A 20,896-nucleotide genomic window follows, 5' to 3' on the forward strand; every position below is an offset into this window, starting at 1 on the left:
TGGTCGAGAAGTGGTGGTGAGTCGCCTACTTGAACTACTGAAATGCTTCTAATGAAATAGACACAAAAAGTTGGAGTAACTAAGCGGGACAGGCAGCATCTCTGGAGAGAAGGAATGGGTGATGTTTCGGGTCGAGACCCTTCTTCAGACTGAAAGTCACGGGAAAGGGAAACGAGAGATACAGAAGATATAGAACAATGAATGAAATATCCAAAAATGTAAAGGAATCAGGCCATTGTTAGCAGTTTGTTGGGTGAAAACGAGAAGCTGGTGCGACTTGGATTGGGGAAGGATGAAGTGAGAGGGAATGCCGGGGTTATTTGATGTTCGAGAAATCAATTATTATACCACTGGGCTATAAGCTGCCCAAGAGAAATATGAGATGCTGTTCCTCCAATTTGCGTTTAGCCTCACTCTGACAATGGAGGAGACAGAGGACAGAAAGGTCAGTGTGGGAATGGGAAGGGGAATTAAAGTGTTTAGCAACTGGGAGATCAGATGGGTCCAGACGGACTGAACTGGTTTGGTTGGGAAGGGATGAGTTAACCAGGGAGTTCTGAAGGGAACGGCCTCTGAGAAAGGTGGAAAGGGGTGGAGATGAGAAGATGGAACTAGTGGTGGTATCCCGTTGGAGGTGGCAAAAATGTCGGAGGATTATGTGTTGTATGCAACGGCTGATGGGGTGAAAGGTAAGGACTAGGGGGAAGGGGAGTAAGGACGGAGCTGCGAGGTACCGAGGAGACATGTGTGAGGGCCTCATCTATGATGGGAGAGAGGAACCCCCGTTCTCTAAAGAATGAGGACATCTCAGATGTCCTGGTATGGAACATTTCATCTTGGGCGCAGATGGAGGAATTGGGAGTAGAGGATAGTCTTTGCAGTAAGCAGGGTGGGAAGAAGAGTAGTCGAGATAGCTGTGGGAGTCGATAGTCTTATCTCATGTGATGGAGACTGTGAGATCAAAAAAGGGGAGGGAGATGTCGGAGAAGGTCCAAATGGGTTTGAGTGCAGGATGGAAATTGGTGGTGAAGTTAATGAATAAAGGGGAGGCAGGTCCAGGGACTCCGACAGTCCTTTCAGGTTAGGCAGAGCCTCACTTGCACCTCCTCCAACCTCATCTACTGTATCCGTTGTATAAGATGTGGACTCTTATACATCGGCGAGACCAAACGCAGACTAGGCGACCGTTTCGCGTATCACCTTTGCTCAGCCCGCCTGAGCCTACCTGATCACCCAGTCTGCTACACACTTTAATTCTCCTTCCCATTCTCACACTGACCTTTCTGTCCTAGGTCTCCTCCATTGTCAGAGTGAGGCTAAACGCAAATTGGGGGAACGGCAAATTCATATTTCGCTTGGGCCGCTTACAGCCCAGTGGTATGAACATTGATTTCTCTAACTTCAAGTAACCCCGATATTCCCTCTCACTCCACCCCCCGTAGCATCAGCTTCTGATTTTCATCCAGTATTCAGCTAACAATGGCCTGTTTCCTTTATCACTGTTACTTTTTTGCATATCTTTCATTCAGTTCTATATTCTTATATCATCATTTATATCTGTTTCCCTTTCCAGTGACTTTCAATCTGAAGAAGAATCTCGACCCGAAACATCACCCATTCCTTCTCTCTCGAGATGCTGCCTGTCCCACTGAGTTACTCCAACTTTTTGTGTCTATCTTCAGTTTAAAACTGCATTTGCAGTTCCTTCCTACACATGCTTGTAATGAAGGTCCATCTACAGTAGTGTTGGGTTGGCAGTCCCAGCATTTAGACCGAAACAATCTGTTTCCAAAGATAGACACAAAATGCTTGGGTAACTCATCGGGTCAGGGGAAAATGGAGAGTCAGGGCCCTTCTTCAGACTGATCAGTATAAATCAGCATCTGCAGTTCATTTTTATTACAATATATTTCCAAGATAGGATAGTCTAGAATTTGAAGGTGGTGTTCCCGTACAAGCATAAGCAAAGGAGCAGAATGAGACCATTCAGCCCATCGAGTCTACTCCGCAATTGTTGCCCGTCATTCTTGACAGCAGATGCTACAGGTTCTGGAGGTACTGCCGTAGGGGAACATTTCCATTTTAGTTTTCTCTCAATGAGGAGATAATTTGCTGCGAGGCATTAATTGTGCACCATTGTAAGTTCTCTAACAATAAAGAATGTGCTACCGAACAATATCTCTTCAACCAACAACACAAAATGGAACGGGCCATTAATCTGGATACTGTTTATAAAACTGTACTAATGCTACCACATTAACTCATACACCTTAATAGTTATTTATTGTGTATTAATGATTTTGACATTTCAGTTTGAAAAAGTACTGAATAAATACAATTCATTTTGAAAGTAACTGAATCATTATATTCTTGTTGAATAAATAAATAGATTGAATGGTATATAAATGAATCTTTATCAGAGATGGTGAATATTTCAACTGATTTGAATATTAAACGAGTGACAAAAGTGCAGGATCTGCCATGAGAGGGTAGAGGCTGCACTGTTTAATGAATAATTATGGAAATGCATAATTATTGTAATTCTCTCAAATGTATATCCACTCTCCAAAAAACACAGTAGGGTTAAAAAGCAATTAAAATAATATATTGACATTAACATAACAGGAACTTTCTTAACTTCCACAATATACTTCTAACCGTGTCAAGTTTCCCTCAATTGTTTTGAGTACATTTTCTGTGGAAATTATCTTGTCGGCTTGTGTCAATTTTAGGTTTCTCTTTTGTACTCTCCAAAGGAACAAATACAGTTCTGCCTTCAATTCAGATTCATTCACAGCAACTAACTCTGCTTCTGTGGAGTCAAGTGAGCTTGGCAGTTCAGTGGAGTTTATGTTTAAACCCCTAGATACAAAGAAAATGAAAACCAAAAGTTTCTGCATTTAAGTCTGAGTCAGAATACTTTGTTGTGTACTTTAAAACTAAAAATAAAGGAGAGATTGAATGTTCTCTCTACTTTCTACAATTTCTAAGTTCCTCTAGGGAGCAATGCACTGCTGATTCCAAAGCACAACAACGGGCTATGAGAAACGAAATAAAATGACTTCCAGAGCAATCACAAGATAAATGCACACCAGACAGGGCGGCATGGTGGCCCAGCGGTAGTGCTGCTGCCTTACAGCTCCAGAGACCCGGGTGCGTTCCTGAATACTGGTGCTGTCTGTATGGAGTTTATATGCTCTCCCCGTGACTGTGTGTGTTTTCTCCGAGATCTTCAGTTTCCTCCCACACTCCAAAGACGAACAGGTTTGTAGGTTAATTGGTTTGGTATAAATGTAAAATTGTCCCTAGTGTGTGTAAGATTGTTATTGAGCAGGGATCGCTGGTCGGTGCAGACTCGGTGGGCCGAAGGGCCTGTTTCTGCGCTGCATTTCTAAACTAAACAGACAAGAATCCAAGGATCAACAGTGAACAGAGATCTTCAAAATAGCACAATCAAGTTTTGTAATAGCAAATTTGAAAGAATAATTTTATTCCGTTTGTACATTTTAAACACAGTAATTTTAATAAGCCAACAGTTATTCTTGTTTGCATATTGTTTCTTTTAGGATAACCTTATTTTTTTGGCAGCTGCGGGTAGTCCTCTGGCTTTAATACAAGAATCCTGCAGATAGGACATGTGCTTTGTTCCTTCAGCCAGTAATCAATACACTACAAGGAAAAAAGGTTTTCAGTTACTGTTAAATAATGCTTGGAGGCAATACAGAAATATCTATATTATAGTCACATTTCTGGAAGATCGATAACATTATTTTAACAAATTAAAGAAAAAAACCCACTGGTGTCTGCCAATGTACTTATATTGGCACTAAGCAAGTTATAATAGAACACGTTCTTTAGCTATTCTTTGTGGCTAAGTTATTTAATCTAAGGAAATTCAGTTGACATGTTCAAGAAGGAACTGCAGATGCTGGAAAATCGAAGGTAGACAAAAATGCTGAAGAAACTCGGCTCGAAACGTCGCCTATTTCCTTCGCTCCATAGATGCTGCCGCACCCGCTGAGTTTCTCCAGCATTTTTGTCTACCTTCGAAATCCAGTTGACCATCTTCAATGGTGACATGATACAACATCAAGTCCTAGGATTTATAATGTCCAAACATTTTATATAGTATTAATAACAAAAATAGTGAAGACAGTCTGTTCTTCAAAATATTTTATTGCATATGATAGAGATTATTCCTGCCTCATCTGTTTTAATTTCCTTATGCTCACCTCAAAATTCTACAGTGTAATATTGTTCAATTATTTAACATGTACACAGAATGTTTAACTGTGTGCATAAAACAAGTATTACCTATTTTGTTTGACATTTCTGCAGGTTATTTGAAATGATTTTTTGGGTCAAAGTATAAAACATCTTAAAAACCATTAAAAATTGTGTTCCAATTTAAAAACATATTAAATCTAAAATGTTTATTTGTAATATTTTAGAGTATTTCTACCATCATTAAGATTAAGAACAAGACCCATCCCAGAACAAAGCAACCCACTTGACAGGCACTCTATTAATTATTAAAACAAATATTTCCTCCATCACCATCACAGCGGCATTTACTTCATAAAATGTATTTCAGCTGCATCCGACAGATCTTGATGTCTTGATGCAGGGTCTCAACCTGAAACATCAACTTTGCCTCCACAGATGCTGCTTGACCTGCAGTTTAATTTTTAATCTGATAGATTGTTGTTTGGCAGGTGTGATAACTAGGTAGGGAAGGTCAATAGTGTGTTGGAACACCACTGCGTATAGGGGTTTACCTCCAAGTCAAACACCTGCATCACTCATTATGCAGACGCTCCATGACCCACGTAAGGATTACGTCCTTGCATTAGTTGCATGTTATGCAAATCGAAAACAGATGTGCTACTGCGCATGAGTAAATGAACTATTCGATGTGGAGACCACTGGAGAGCTACAATGCGGAGACCAAATGGGCATTAGTTGGCTTGAAGAATGCTTACATAAGTACGAGTCTATGCAAGCCACCTATTACACAATTCGGGGGGGTGCCTGTATATCAATGTTCCTTCAACAGGCGCCGTACATGGCAGATGTTTTGGTCTGTGTTTACTTGCATTATGTGAGGGTGGGGGAGTGGGTTGGGAGAATCTCTTTCCTCCACAGAGATGCGGCTTTTTCATTGTATCTCCGCCTGCACTGCAGCTTTAACATCGTGGAGCTGGCCGTCCTTTTGTTAGGGATCGACTGCGGGAGCTCCAACCGCAGGAGCTTTGACCGCCCCAATCGCGGGAGGTTTGATCGTCCCGATGCGGAAGCTTCGATCGCCCCGACTACGGAAGTTTTGATTGCCCCGACCGCGGGAGAAAAGAAGGTATAAGTTATTTGCCTTCCATCACAGTGAGGAAAGTGGGGACTCGGAGCGATTGCTGTGAGTGCAGTGATCTCGGTGTTTGTGGGGACATCTCGCCATGAGAACATCCCAGAGTCTGGTGCGAGTGTGGACGGCTTTCTGACTGTTCGGGTGGACCGGGACTGCAGAGAGAGTGACAGTGGTCGGTCGATACAACTCTGGTCACATCATGGTGAAGGAGCGTGTGTGTGGCCCGGACATTGAACTGATGGCTGTGGGTCTCCGCTTATGCTGTGTGCCCTGGGGATTCTCACACACCGCTGTGGTGGCTGTTTATGTTTAATCTTTATGTAGTTATGTTTCTTGTTGCTTTTTGTATAAATGTTGGCAAATCAAATTCCTTGTATGTTTACATACTTGGCTAATAAATGAATTACAATTATTATTACAATTAACATGTGTCTAAATCCAGGGGCTGGGGTATGAGGATACCTTTTCCATCAAGGGAAAAAATAAAGAAATCTGGTCTGGCCTGAAATTCTGGCCAAAACACACAGCTATATTTTAATGCCACAATATTACTGTAACAATTGTTATTCTAAGTACAATACATAGCTAATTAAAGTTTAAATGCTGCTCCTTTTGGGAAATTTGCAGCCTGAAAGTACTTCTAATTATCGTTAAAGCAGATCAGGAACAAAGCACAAAAAGAATGCCTTTATCTTTCATTTTATCTTAGGGTGCAGTGTTTTAATCTCGGAAGATCCAACATAGATCTGGTCTGTTGCAGATTTTCACATTTGATCTCAACGTCACCAATGAATGGCGTAATTATGCAATAAATATCAATTTACTTCAAGTGCATTGGAAAAATACATGCCCTCTTGCTGACTGAATAATTTAGGTTAATTTAAGGATCTCACCTGAAGCAGAGGCAGTGTTAATTTGCAAAAACATACGCCTTCAAACAGGCAGTTACAAAAAGTCAAAATTCCCTGTTTTAATGCTAGACTGAATAATTGTGCAAGAGGCTGATTTGTTATCTGATTGAATAGCAACAGTGGTAATTTTCAATTATGCTCTCGATGATAAGAGATGAGGCAGAACAATGTTTATCATGTAATAACATCACTGCGACATGCTCTAGGATACCATTCTCCTTAATTGTCTGTCATTGACATTTTAAGTATGTCTGATTATTTAAGCATTATTACATTTCAAGTTATTAACAACAAATATATCGATGCTGAACAAGCAGTTGTGCAACAATTAAATGTACACCCACCTTTTTGTGGAAAATATGCTTGCATTCCAGTTGATAGCAATCGTCTAAGGGAACTAACTCTTCATGGCAAATGACGCAAGGATCTTCCTCAATACTCTGAGGAACAAAATTACAAAGTTAACATAGATTAAAATACTAAGAACCTTTGGGTTTAATAAAGTTTGAATTTCAGGCGAGAACTACTGTTGGTCACAGATATTTGTGTTTTCCTTGAAGTGAGGAGCGGGTTGAAGTGGGCACACATCACCTGCATCAGAGATATCACAGTTGTTTGTTTGTTTGTTTGTCTTTTTGCACAAAGTCCGCGAGCATTGCCACTGTTCATTTCACTGCACATCTCGTATGTGTATGTGACGAATAAACTTGACTTGACCCTTTTATACTCAGTTAAGGGCCCGTCCCACTTTCATGACCTAATTCACGACCTTTTTTACTCATGGACATTTTTCATCATGCTAGAAAAAGGCCCCGACCTACTTGATGCTACGAGTACCTACGACTAGCATCACAACCTACCTACGACCTCCTACGACCTTGTGATGACCATGTTGCGAGTATGAGCAAACTTGGCAGAGGTCGTAAATTAGGTCGTGAAAGTGGGACAGGCCCTTTACTGAACATCATCCACTGATCAGAGCCATGGGTCACCATGTACAACTACACATCACAATGCCTGGATCCAATCCACTTCGGCAACCAGGCTGCTTGTGTTGGCAATTGTTGCTCACCTATCATTCTGCTCTGTTGCTGCCATCCTCTGCAAAATCTGTTCAATCAAGAACATGAAATCTCCAAACTCTGTCACTGCCATTCCACAACATTTATTGTAGCTGGACACAACTACTGCAAGTGAAACGCCCGATGAACTTCAGGTTCTTGGCCTGTATCTTCCGCAGGTCATGCATGTCTGAACTACATGCAAACATACCACGATAGGTGTTGACATGTGCAAATGGTATCTTCCTTCATAATTTTCTCTTATTTTATTCCCCATCTCTTCTGCAGACAGTTCTGAAGCTGAAGCATCAAAATAAACACACACATTCTGCCAGTAATTGGCCTGTGCAGTTTTTTTGACATGTATGTGTATAAATTCATTCAGTGAATAGAGGGCATAGGCATTGCTTGCCCAACAGAAAATCAAGTTCAACTGTGGTCAAAGGAATATGCAAGATCATGCAGGATATATGTGGTTGATGTGATACCATTCCTCTTGCACTTTAATGATGTGATACCATTTATCTTGCACTCCCAAAACTAAATTTCACCCCATGGGCTAGAGCAGAGGGATCTAGGAGTGCAGGTGCATGGTTCCTTGAAGGTCAAGTCACAGGTAGATAAGGTGGTCAAAAAGGCTTTTGGCACTTTGGCCTACATCAGTCAGAGTATTGAGTATAGAAGTTGGGAGGTCATGTTGCAGTTGTACAAGATGTTGGTGAGACCGCATCTAAAATATTGTGTTCAGTTCTGGGCATCATGTTATAGGAAAGATATTGTCAAGCTTCAAAGGGTTCAGAAATGATTTATGAGGATGTTGCCAGGACTCGAGGGTGTGAGCTATAGGGAGAGGTTGAGTAGGCTGGGTCTCTATTCCATGGAGCGCAGGAGGATGAGGGGTGATCTTATAGAGGTGTACAAAATCATGAGAGGAATAGATCGGGTAGATAAACAGAGTCTTTTGCCCAGAGTAGGGGAATAGAGGACCAGAGGATATCGGTTCAAGGTGAGAGGGAACAGATTTGATAGGAATCCGAGGAACATTTTCACATAAAGGGTGGTGGGTGTATGCAACAAGCTGCCAGAGGAGGTAGTTGAGGCTGGGACTATCCCATCGTTTAAGAAACAGTTGGACAGGTACATGGATAGGACAGGTTTGGAAGGCAAGTGGGACTAGTGCAGCTGGGACATTGTTGGCCGGTGTTGGCAAGTTGGGCTGAAGGGCCAGTTTCCACACTGTATCACTCAATGACTCAAAGTGCTGACTATTTCACCGTGGGGCGAAGTCAATATCCATTTTGGTTCAAATAAACAGTGTACTTTTGATCTGGAATCAGCGGACAGCAGTTACCAGCAGTGATCCTGGTTGATCTTGCTCTTCCTTACCAGAGTTATTGCTGCCCAGTATAATTCATCTTCTGTAGCTTTCAAAACAATCCCCTGATGCACCACAAAACGATTAGCACCATTCTCTATGATGCATTTACTCCGGTGTTTTCATTATACTGAAGAGCTTTTTCTATTTTTAATTAGTTTTTGAAGACAGTGGGGTAAAAATGAATTCATAATTTTATGTCATAAATGTGTGATTTAGTGGTTAAGCATACTGTGCTCCATTTTTGAAATTGCGTCTAGTTGGCTTCAATTTCTGAAGCGTCACGACTGAGGGTAAAGTTCTATCCCATGGTGCCTACTCCACTGTAGCTTGTTCAAAAATAAAGAAATATAATGTATTCAGCTGAGCAGAACACAATATGTGGCTCATTAGCCATTCCAGTGATGATATTGTTGAAACATAATCAATAACAATTTTATTTCATACCTCCGGTCGTTGCACAATCTGGTTAGCGGCTTTGTGATATTCAAGACCCAACCACAAGTCCTGCTCCATTAGTCCTGGATCATCAAAGTTGCTCAACTCTGATCTAAAAGAGAAATTATATTACAGAATGTTGTACAGGCAAATGTCAAGGAATTCGAACACACCTTCTTTGAACAGTGAACCTTAAAGCCCCTGTCCCACTTAAGCGATTTTATCGGCGACTACAGGTAACAAGATTGTCGCCACATGGTCGCGGGGCGACGCCTATATGGCTGCGAGTCGTCTCCTCAAGTTGCCTAAAGAGTCGTAACGTTTTTCTGGTCGCCGCTGGATTTTGAAATGTTCCAAACTTTTCGGCGACTGTGGGCTTGACGTAGCTTGTCTTCTCCTGTTGTAGTTGCTGTCGTAGGTTGTCACAAGGATGGCGCAGGTTGTTGCCAGTTGACGTTGGTGCTGACTTCGGTGAATTCCATTGGCGGCTACCTACGTCAACCGGCGACAGGTACCGGCGACTGAATTGTCTTCAGTTAGCGACGACAGGGTCGTTGCGTGTCCTAGCTTGTTGCCTGTGTGGTTGTAGTAGGTGTGGTCGTAGGTGGACGTCCCAATGGGTCGCCGGTTGTCGGTAGCTTGCCGTCGACTAGGTGGTAGGTTGTAATAGCTTGTCGTAGACATTGTCTTGGGGGTGGGGGGGGGGGTTCCAGTAGCCACTTTTTCGGCGACCTGCTACGACTGTGACAGTCGTCGAAAAAATAGGGCAGGCCCTTTATTTGCAAAACTTGCATTGTACATTTCCATAAAGCTTTGCCTGCTCATCTTAAACCCATGTCACCTGCTCTTTCACAGTTCCAACCTGGGAAAAAAGTACTGACTATATCTATGCCTCTCATAAGTTTATTTGGTTCTATCAGGTCTCCCCTCAACCTCTGATGTTCCAGAGAAAGCAATCCAAGTTTGTCCAACCGCTCCCTGTAGCTAATACCCTCTAATTCAAGCAATATTCTAGTTCTCTTGTGCACCTTCTACAAAGCCTCCACATCCTTCCTGTAATGGGGCAACCAGAACTGCACAAGTATTCCAAATGTAACCCAACCAAAGTTCTATGAAATTACAACAGGACTTCCTGACTCTTATACTCATCTGATGAAGGCAAACATACCATATGCCTTCTTTCCTTCTCTATGTACTTCTATAGCTACTTTCAGAGAATTGGGGACAGGGTGATAGTTCAGACAGGATGTGGTTAGTTGGGACAGAAACTTTGCTTCCCTAATTATGATATTAGGGAACATCAGACGAAGTGCGTAATTACCAGTCGGAATTATGCTCAATGAAGCATTCACATATTATTTCTGCTCCAAATAAAGTCACAAACTAAACATATTCACCAATCAAGACATGGTATATATCAGCAGGCACGTTCCTGCATGCCATTGTGGAGGCTTGGGGCAGATGAATAATTCCCTAAAGGGCCCGTCCCACTTTCACGACCTAATTCACTACCTTTTTTACTCGTGGACATTTTTCATCACGCTAGAAAAAACGCCCCGACCTACTTGATGCCACGAGTACCTACGACTAGCATCACGGCCTGCTACGACCTACCTATGACCTCCTACGACCTCGTGACGACCAAGCTGCGAGTATGAGTCAAGGGCAAACTCGGCAGAGATCGTGGATTAGGCCGTGAAAGTGGGACAGGCCCTTAAATTATTAATTGCCAATTTTTAATCCATAATATCTAACTTATGTATCAAGTATGTCAGTGTATTACAATTCTTCTGCCACTGCCCCAACACCAGATATTAATTATGACCCTATGACATTATTTACTTAAGTGGTGAACTTAAAACAACTTCAGAATTAGGAAAATCTATTTAAATTCATTGTTAAGTCCCTCAGCTGAGAAAGAACCTGCCTGATGGCATGGATGAGAGTTGAAATTTAACGTGGAAAAAGTGATTACCGAGTCATGATCTAACCTGTATTTAGAAATTACATTTTATTTTCAGAGATATGAGTACATTCCAATAACTCATCAGTCACAGTGTCGAGCCAAATTCTGTTCTTATCTAACTGCCACACACAATCAATTCCAGGAATGTTCCCCAGAGAGAAATTGGCAATCGAACTTGGTCCTGTTAATCTCTGACTAAACTAAAAAAAATGAAGATAATTGTGATATCACTATCATTGACTGACTGAGATGATCAACTGAGTACAGATGACCAGTTGAACCTGTGATCTTTGTGAGCTTCATATATTATCTCACAAAAGATTATCCCTAAAGCACCAGGGCAACTAAGATGGGCTCATGGCCCTCAAGCCCAACAAAGAGAGGAGAAAAGGTGTGTGCCGAAAAAGCACACATTATCAATAAAAAGCATACATTTTGTAACTTTTTAAATCTAATCAAGATTCAACTGTACACTTGATGTAGCAAGTCATTCAGACATAGCTGACTTCTAGTCCTGATTCGGATCCCAAGGTGCTCTGACGAAGCCACAATGATGGCATCTACTTAAACCAGGCACGCCTGTCCATGAAAAAACAAATTCTGACAGGCCAATTTACCACCGTTACACCCAGGTGACGGATGATCAAACAATGTTCACATCTATTCACACCGCTTCAGATAATGATCACCTGTGCTTACATGCACACAAGACCTTTGCAATATTCAAGATTGGAGTTATAGGGCAGCACAGAGGTAGAGATGCTGCCTTACTGCGCCAGAGACCCCGGGTCTGATCCTGGCTACGGGTGCTGTTTGTACGGAATTTGTACCTTCTCCCTGTGACCGTGTGGGTTTTCTCCGGGTGCTCTAGTTTCCTCCCACAGTCTAAAGACGTGCAGGTTTGTAGGTTAATTTGGTTTCGCAAATTGTCCCTAGTGCATAGGATAGAACTAGCATACGGGTGATTGCTGGTTGGTGTGGACACAGTGGGCCCAATGACATGTTTACATGCCGTATCTCTAAACAAAACTATGTATAATATTTGTGCCCAATTCCGACAGATGAGAAGGAATTTTTTCTCTCTGTCATGAATTGTGAAATTCTCTGCCCCGGATATCTGTGGATAAATGGAGTCTTTGAATATATTCAAAAGGTAGATTTATAGACATTTAAACTGCGAGAGTGATGGGATATGGTGTTGAGGAGAAGATTGCTTCAGCCTGGACTGACTGGATGTAAGAATGGAGGTGCCACCAGACATTCACTGCTCCTGTTTTCTGTGTAGTTTCCAATATAATGATCATGCTACGAGTCTAACCTGCTTTGCCTTTAAAATTACCCACCATCACATCTTGGGATTAGAAACTTGAGTCAGGAGAATACCGCGACACTGAGGACAGGTACCGTGCAGCAAGTGACACACATTCTGACTCCCATAAACTTTACCATAAGGAGCATAGTTTCATACCCACCAATTGCTTGTAAAATGGTTGTCTATGCGCCAATTAACTCCTTCCACTAACACTGTGCTATCTACAACCTGCATTACATCATCTCATTAAGCCTCTTTAAACCCGTGACCTGCACAAGTGTCACGGGCAGCATTCGCATGGGACATCCGCATACACTGCCTTCAGGTTACAGATTAGCACAGTTGGTGTTGCGTATGTAGAATGAGCTGCCAGAGGGTGGTTGAGGCAGGTACAATAACAACATGTAAAAGACATTTGGACGATTATTTGGATAGAAAAGATTGAGAGGGATATGGTCCAAATTGAGGCAAATGGGACTAGCTTAGATTGGGCATCTTGGTCGGCATGGATGAGTTAAGTGAAAGGTCTGTTTCCATGTGCATGACTCTATTATCCTGACTTGAAAATATATTGCTGTTCTTTCATCAGATCTGGCCCAAGATCCTGAGATTCTCTACCTGAAGGCACTATGGTTGTCACCTTCATTATACAAACTGCGGTGGTTCAGGTAGCAGCACACTGACATATTTTCAAAGGACAATGTTTGCCAAATATTTAGTGACAACTAAATGCCACAAATCTAAAAAGTCATTTATGGAAGGAGGCCAGATTTCAATGGAATAGATCAAAATACAAATTAAAATCTATTATTAACAGGAACTACCTTAAAACATAATGCCAAACTTTAACACTTACCTGCTTCTGTGTCCATGTAACTGGCCGATTGTTGGAGTCATCATGGTAGCAGATGGAGCAGCTGAGTGCACCTGGTGTGAGTGTTGGGACAATGGTAAACCCTGAGAGCTCGTTTTCTTCCCAGATTTCTAAGAACAGAAGTAAAATTTCATAAACCTGAATAAACTTGTATACAGATATGAAAAATAGAGATTCATAAGGTCATACATGTGGAAAAGGGCCCTATGGCCCAACTTGCCCATGCCGACCAATATGCCCAACTACATTAGTTCCACATGCCTGCGTTTGGTCCATATCCCTCTAAACCTATCTTATCCATGTACCTGTACAAAAGCTTTTTTCAACAATTGTGATAGTACCCGTCTCAACTACATCCTCCTGCAGCTCGTTCCATATGCCAACCACCTATTGTGCAAAAAAAATTGCCTCTCAGGTTCCTATTAAATCTTTCCCCTTTCACCTTAAAGCTGGTCTAAATCTGGTTCTTGATTCTCCAACTCTGGATAAAAGACTCTGTTCATTTACCCTATCTATACCTCCCATGATCTTAATGAGGTGTATACGATCATCCCCCATCTTCATGTGCTCCAAGGAATGACGTCCTATACTGTTCAACCTCTCCTATAGCTCAGGCTCTCAACTCCTGGCAAATTCCTCATAAATCTTCTCTGCACCCTTTACAGCTTAACAGCATCTTTCCTATAACTGTGTGACCAAAACTGAACACAATACTCTAAATGTGCCTGACCACTGTCTTGTGCAACTGTAACATGACCTGCCAACCATTATATTCAATACTCTGACTGATGAAGGCCAATGTGCTGAAGTCTTCTTGATCACCCTATCTACCCGCGATGCCACTTTCAAGGAACTATGCAGTATGAGGGAGATACCAATGAATGTCTCAGGTTGGCCACTTCGTACCAATTTTAACCAACATTGACACTCAGGAAGCAGTATTACAGATCACAACTTCTGTCTGTTTAGATCTTCTCTATTGTTCTGCTCTCTGTGGCCAGTAGTTTGACCTTGCAACGATGACCCCTCTCATTCTTTTTCATGATAATTGCAATGAATTCAACCATTTAGCCAAACTAAAGAGCTGTGAGAAACCAGTCTTCTTACCAGAACATGCAAAGAAAGTGGTTCAGGATTAATGAGTTTAGGAAGATTACTCAATTTGGCTCCATTTTTGATCAGCTGAATATGGCTATTGAATGTTTTCTAAATAATAAAGACAAATGTTTCAAGTTAATAAAAGGACTACATTGCATCAACATCTACAATTAATTAAAAATATAGATGATGAGGGAGTGTCTGCACTGCTGGTGTAGTAACAGGGCAATTTTAGTAACAATTTTCAGGCCTCATCCTGATCGGTATTAGTTAAACTAAGTGATCTGAATTGGTGCAAGAGAATGAGGCTTTAGGAAATAAAATGTGAGAAAAAATGTGAATCCCTTTCGAAAATGACAACATTTTGGACATAAAAATGTAAAAACTCATTCTGCCACCTTATCATAAACTTGGAATGTGGATAATTCATAAAAGAAATGTCACTAAACCCACATTTCTATTCCACAATGCCTCACATTAATGGAGAAAGTGTCAGAGTAATTGAACAATTATTATCCTGTGCCTTGAAATCCTAGAATCGTGAAAACGTGAATAGCAGCTGGCATCTATTCAGAACATAATATTTCTGTTTCCAAGGTCTCTGGTATTCTGAAAAGCCAACAGCCTCAAAGTGTGCCAGTGCTCATTAAATTGTACTGAAGAAACTGAAGAAACCATTTATTTAATCTTGACTGCTGACTTTTTGATGGTGCTGCCAAATTAATCTTATTTCTTTATTCCTTTTCACAGCACCACAAACTTTTCACTCGTTTTCAATTCTCCCCGACATATGTACATCGTTACAGAAGGTGAGTTGTCAGGGGAGGATTTCCAAAAGGTTAATTTTGTCAACTGGATATCAGAAGATTATAATGGGCAGCTAAAAAGAGTCAAAAATATAAAGACCCACTGTCAGTTCTATAGGATATTGATCCCTTACAAGACATGCATAAAGGTAAAGGTTTTAATAGGAAGTACAAATCTGCTTATGTAGCAGATTATTGGTTAAACCACACACCTGTTTTTTTTTACTATATTAACAAAGATGATAACAAGATTACTCACAAAGAATAAGGCATCATAATGGAGGTAGATCCAAAATGCTGGAGCAACTCAGCGGGTCAGATAGCATCTCTGGAGAAAAGGAATAGGTAACGTTTCCAGTTCGAGACCCTTCTTCAGAAGTCTCGACCTGAAACGTCATCTCCAGAGATACTGTCTGACCCACTGAGTTATTCCAGCTTTTTGTGTCTATCTTTGGTTTAAACCAGCATCTTCCAACACATCATAATAAAGGTGTTGTTTAAAGAAATATATTCATGACAAATGGAATACATTGCAAATAACTTAGGTCAGCAATATTTACAAAATGATAATACAGTCCTAAAGCAAAACAATCTTGAAATGTGTGCATACCTTTGTATAGTCAATCTTGCTTCTGATATCTGCCACAGCAGCTTCCCTTTTGTTCAGAGCGGCTTGAATATGTGATGGGTCAACAATTTGCCTAGAATTTATATGGGAAACATGTATACAAAATAAATCTCTAAGGCACCACACCTATTTTACAAGCTTCTCACATAGAACATAGAGAGTGGTGTCCAGGGCATGGAACAGAAACCATATTATGCACATGCTGAGCTTAACAATGGTTTAAGCCCTCCTTTGAAGAACCGCATATGGGAAGTAGGTTTACCTGTGGCTTAACCAACTGCCCCGAAAGGTACAAGAACAGAAATGTTATTCCCGAATCCAAAATAAATAGATTGTCATTGGTCAATTTGATGATAGAGAATTAATAATTTATAAGGCTGATTTCATTCACAGGCAACGTTCATGGATTTGTATCCAATAGCGATTAACTTGCATTGAAATAATTAAAACTGAAGGTACCCCCTTGTCTGATCCATGACCACGCTTAGTTGATGATCGGTCTCCACCAGCGCTTCCTCCAAGTTTCTGAGTATGAAATCTCTGCGCATCTCCAGCAAAAGACACTGCCGGAGAAATAATTATTTTAGTCTGCATTCCTTTCACCCAAATCTAACTAGACATAAATTTAACTACCATCTGTTAGGCAGGAAATGAACAGGATATGACTTACTTTGGTAAATATGAGGTTAATCTAGTAAGTAATTCAATTTAAATAAAATCCTCTGTAATTGTGATTTTAAAGTTTTTGTTCATCAAAATTAAGAGTGTAAAACTGGCACTGAATCCTCCTAGACTTAATCCAGGGACTCATCCAACAAAATGTTAAGTAGTGATCAATAAATCTGTGGAAGCCTGACCAGATACCCCTCACCTCTTGACTGATTGCCTTTTTCATATTCTCCGTTTCGGTTTGTTTAATATTTGCAATCTCTTTCTCCAGCTGTAATTTTTCATGGGACCATTCTTTTCTGTGAAAATGTCAAGTGTATTTAAGACATTACATTCTGCAAATCTGCAGGTAGATTGTTAAATAAAAAGTAGTTAACTCTAATATCACTCGTGAAAAGCAAAGTCACAAGAGAGATGGCAGTTTAAATGGATTCAAAGTGCCCCCAGTCTTATTATTTGATCCTTTTAGTAAAATTCAAAGATCAGTCTAGCATGGAGATTCATCCATTGTGGTAGCCTAATATACATTTTACTGAACAGATATGAAGCTGCAACCACCCCATTGGAAAATATCAGGACAGTCACATGTTTTAGATCACCATTAATAATTTTTTGTGAAGTTACATCGACACAATCTATTTATTTCCATCAACATTACTATCCCATTTACAAGGAGGTACAAGAGACTGCAGGTCTGGAATCTTGAGCATTGATTCACATTCTTATGAAATTAAATGTTAAGAGATTCAGACTGTGTGGTGAAGCTTAACATGCATCAATTTTTGATCACCGTAAACTGGCACTCGTCAGAAATAAGAGTGAATTGAGTAGATAACAGGGAAGTAAACAGCACTTCAAACCAAATTCTTCGCCTAGTTGCATTTTGTGATCTGAAAGCAAGACTGAGCTGGGATATTGGCCTCAAAACAAATCAGAATAGAGAAATTATTGTTAAAATAAGAAAACCTTATCCATTATCTCAACAAAAGTGTCAGATCGAAGAAGATTTATTTTTGTTCAACGTATTTCTCTAAACCTGTAAACAAAATCATTAGAAATTTGTACTTCCCTTTTTAAAGTGGCGTGCATGCTGTTATTCAGCTTGTAACTCCTGCCCTCAATCCTTACAAATAAATTGGTCAATTATGGAAGGACCTTCAGTTTCAAGAAACTCACTGTTTTATCTGAGATAAGATAACTTTCCCTTTCTCAGCTTCACTGCGGGGTGGGAGATTGCAACCTTCACGTGATCCGTCCTGTTTCAACGAATGCAATCAACCTGGCGTGCACAATCAAATAGAACAAGTTGTCCTACAACTTTAGGCTGTGCACGCCATACGCAAGAAGAAGAAGCTTCACTGCAACATTCAAAAATCAGATCTTACATTTTGATTTTCCTTCTGAGAAATGAAACCTTTATTCGTTCTATAATTAAAGCTTGTCCAGTCACAATTAATTTTATTGCAGTAAAAAGATTACTTGTGTTTAAAAAAAAAAGCTTGATAGAGTGTACTTACTGGTCATTCTGCAATTCCTTTTTTAGTTTCATCAGATCCTCATTCTTGTCATTAATTGATTTTACACACCTTAATGAAAAAGAATCATGTAAGCCCCAATGAAAATAACTTGGGGATGCTGAAACAGTTGGACATAATGAAAATATTCAACAGTTTAACATCTAGTTTACTTAAGTACAAAGTTTGTAACCAGTTGAATTCTAAAGATACAATAGGCCTAGCTACCAAACACCTTTCCAAGAGTATATTGGAATATATCCCCAATTCCTTCAGATCAAGAAGGCAAAATAGTCATTACCCATGGAAATAATGGAAGGTTTTGTGACTTTTTTTTTACCATTCCTCACTTTTCCACAGCTCTCAATAGGATTACAAATGAAATCACAGAAGTAAAATGCAAGTCTGAAACCTCCTGATTCATAATTATCCTGTAGCCAATGAAATCAGCATCCTTGTGTTGGTTAAGAACTGTAGAAGCTGTTTTAAATCGAAGGTAGACACAAAATGCTGGAGTATCTCAGCGGGTTACCCATTCCTTCTCCCCAGAGATGCTGCCTGTCCATCTGAGTTAAATCAGCATCTTTACCTGGCTTGCCCCATGCAGATACAGAGCCGTTGGATAACTTCTAAATGAGGCTATCAAGAAATCAATTTCGGGGGTGGCAAAAAATGGTGTTTCTTTCCAGCAAAACACTATTCTACAAGGAAATGAAAAGTTAAAATCTGGTCCATTTTTGAAGTCATTTTATTGCTGATTTATAGTTTGTGTTATTGGCTAGTATTAATTCTTCAGACAGATTATTTGCGATATATGTTTCTTTCAGATAAATTATTTGCAATACATTTTTCCTTGAATTAAAATAGCTATATGCTTTTCATTTCTAAATCTCCATTTGTCAATTTGTATGTCAACTTTTATAATAGAAACAATTTACATAAGGTACACACAATGGCAAGACTGTTGTCAAATGACAGACGATCAAGGATCACTTTATTCATGTGCAAATTGTACACAACATCTGAGAACCAAATCTGTTAAGATCTAAGATGCCCTGCCCCTTAAAAGATTTTGAAACCAGAATGTCAGCAATGGTTTCGACATTCATCCAAATTATTTTACATGGAAATCAAACAATTTCTTACAGGCTTAAAGCCCTTTCTTATAGCTTTAGAATGTCAGAGCCATTCAGTTTTTGGATGTTTTTCAGCTAATTAAACTAGTGGTTAAGACAGGTGGAGCCTCTACTATCTCAGTCATCTCTTCCACCCACCCTTGATGTTAATTATATCACAGGAAGCCATGTTGACAACCCGCCCACGAGGACTGAAAGCAGAAACAAAGAACTGGAGGTGCTTGTTTAAATCAAAGATAGACAAAGTACTGGAGTAACTCAGCGGATCAGGCAGCATCTCTGCAGCGAAAGGGTGGGTGACATTTCACCTTGGGGTGGGGGGACCCCTTCCCTTCTCTAAAGATGTTGCCTGACCTGCTGAGCTACTCTAGCACATTGTCCACCACGAGGTCTGGAGTTGCCTTCTCTCCATAAGTTCCCACCGGGTTGTTTTTGTGAGTTAAGTGCAGTCCTTGGACGTTACAAGAACAACTAGTTTTGGGCCACAAATTTTGGGGTGGAATTTCTGCTGTTCAATTACTTCTCAAACCTCAACTTTCCACACTGCATTTTTAAAGATTGTTTTAGCACAGAAAGCCTTATGTGCAGAGATGGGCATTTGTGGTATGTATTGTGCATAAAGATGAAGAAAAATACTTTTATTGGGTTGCGGCTGCAAAAGCTTTCAAAAACGGAATTCCTCTGACATTCCTGAGCATTACAAAGTGATGGAAGAAAGACAAACTATCAGCATATCACCAGTGTTTAGTCTAATGTGAATGACTTCAAATAATAAAATTGCTTACTCAAAGAATAAAAATGTTTACTCTTTCTTTACCCAGCTATCTCAAATCAGAGATGATATCCATGTTTCCTACTTCCTGGAACCATTAACAAGATCAAGACACAATTTAGCTTCCAATATATTGTCAGTGTAGAATTCAGTGAGAGGAGAAATGGACATGCCAGGACTTTCCATGGTTAAAGGGCCTGGCCCACTTGGGCGTCATTTACGCTTCATTTACGCAACATCATTTACGCGTCATGACGCGCACGTGATGAACGCATTATGGCACGCGGTGGCGTAGGCAGTGACGCGCGGCGCCCCAGGATTTTGGGATTCACAAATGACGCGCAAATGGGACAGGGCCTTAAACAAATCTCGATTCACATTTAATGTATCAGTATCAAACTATTTGATGCGTATGCCATGAGTTAAAAAGCAATGACAACTCATCAAATGTTGGTCTGTGAAACGCTAATTGATAACATATGATATAAATTTGGAAAGAGTACAATCTTATTCTGCAGTTTCTCTTATTGAAACTACCCTGAACTGAGATAATTCCATTAACTTTTATCGTCACGGCAAAAGGATTCCAAAAATGGTCTAAAAGATGAAATAGACAATAGACAATAGGTGCAGGAGGAGGCCATTCGGCCCTTCGAGCCAGCACCGCCATTCAATGTGATCAGAGCTGATCATCCCCAATCAGTACCCCGTTCCTGCCTTCTCCCCATATTCCCTGACTCCGCTATGTTTAAGAGCCCCATCTAGCTCTCTTTTGAAAGCATCCAGAGAACCTGCCTCCAGAACCTGAGGCAGAGAATTCCACAGACTCACCACTCTCTGTGAGAAAAAGTGTTTCCTCGTCTCTGTTCTAAATGGCTTACTCCTTATTCTTAAACTGTGGCCCCTGGTTCTGCTCCCCCAACATCGGGAACATGTTTCCTGCCTCTAGCGTGTCCAAACCCTTAACAATCTTA

General features: G+C 40.5%; 1 protein-coding gene across 1 annotated transcript in view; it reads right to left on the reverse strand.

Moving 5' to 3' along the window:
• Positions 1-3,458: 3,458 nt before the first annotated feature.
• Positions 3,459-20,896, reverse strand: part of LOC129702581 (E3 ubiquitin-protein ligase DZIP3-like) — a 98,780-nt gene continuing 81,342 nt past the window's right edge. Inside the window, exons 18-26 of the mRNA XM_055644367.1 lie at positions 18,018-18,086; positions 16,703-16,799; positions 16,291-16,394; positions 15,814-15,904; positions 14,407-14,505; positions 13,282-13,409; positions 9,157-9,259; positions 6,618-6,713; positions 3,459-3,669 (exon numbers count right to left, since the gene is read on the reverse strand). Coding sequence (XP_055500342.1) covers positions 3,574-3,669; positions 6,618-6,713; positions 9,157-9,259; positions 13,282-13,409; positions 14,407-14,505; positions 15,814-15,904; positions 16,291-16,394; positions 16,703-16,799; positions 18,018-18,086 — 883 coding nt within the window. The 3' untranslated portion in view covers positions 3,459-3,573. The remainder of the gene's footprint in view (positions 3,670-6,617; positions 6,714-9,156; positions 9,260-13,281; positions 13,410-14,406; positions 14,506-15,813; positions 15,905-16,290; positions 16,395-16,702; positions 16,800-18,017; positions 18,087-20,896) is intronic.

Source organism: Leucoraja erinacea, chromosome 13 (assembly GCF_028641065.1).
Source record: "Leucoraja erinacea ecotype New England chromosome 13, Leri_hhj_1, whole genome shotgun sequence".
NCBI classification, from domain to species: Eukaryota; Metazoa; Chordata; class Chondrichthyes; order Rajiformes; family Rajidae; genus Leucoraja; species Leucoraja erinaceus.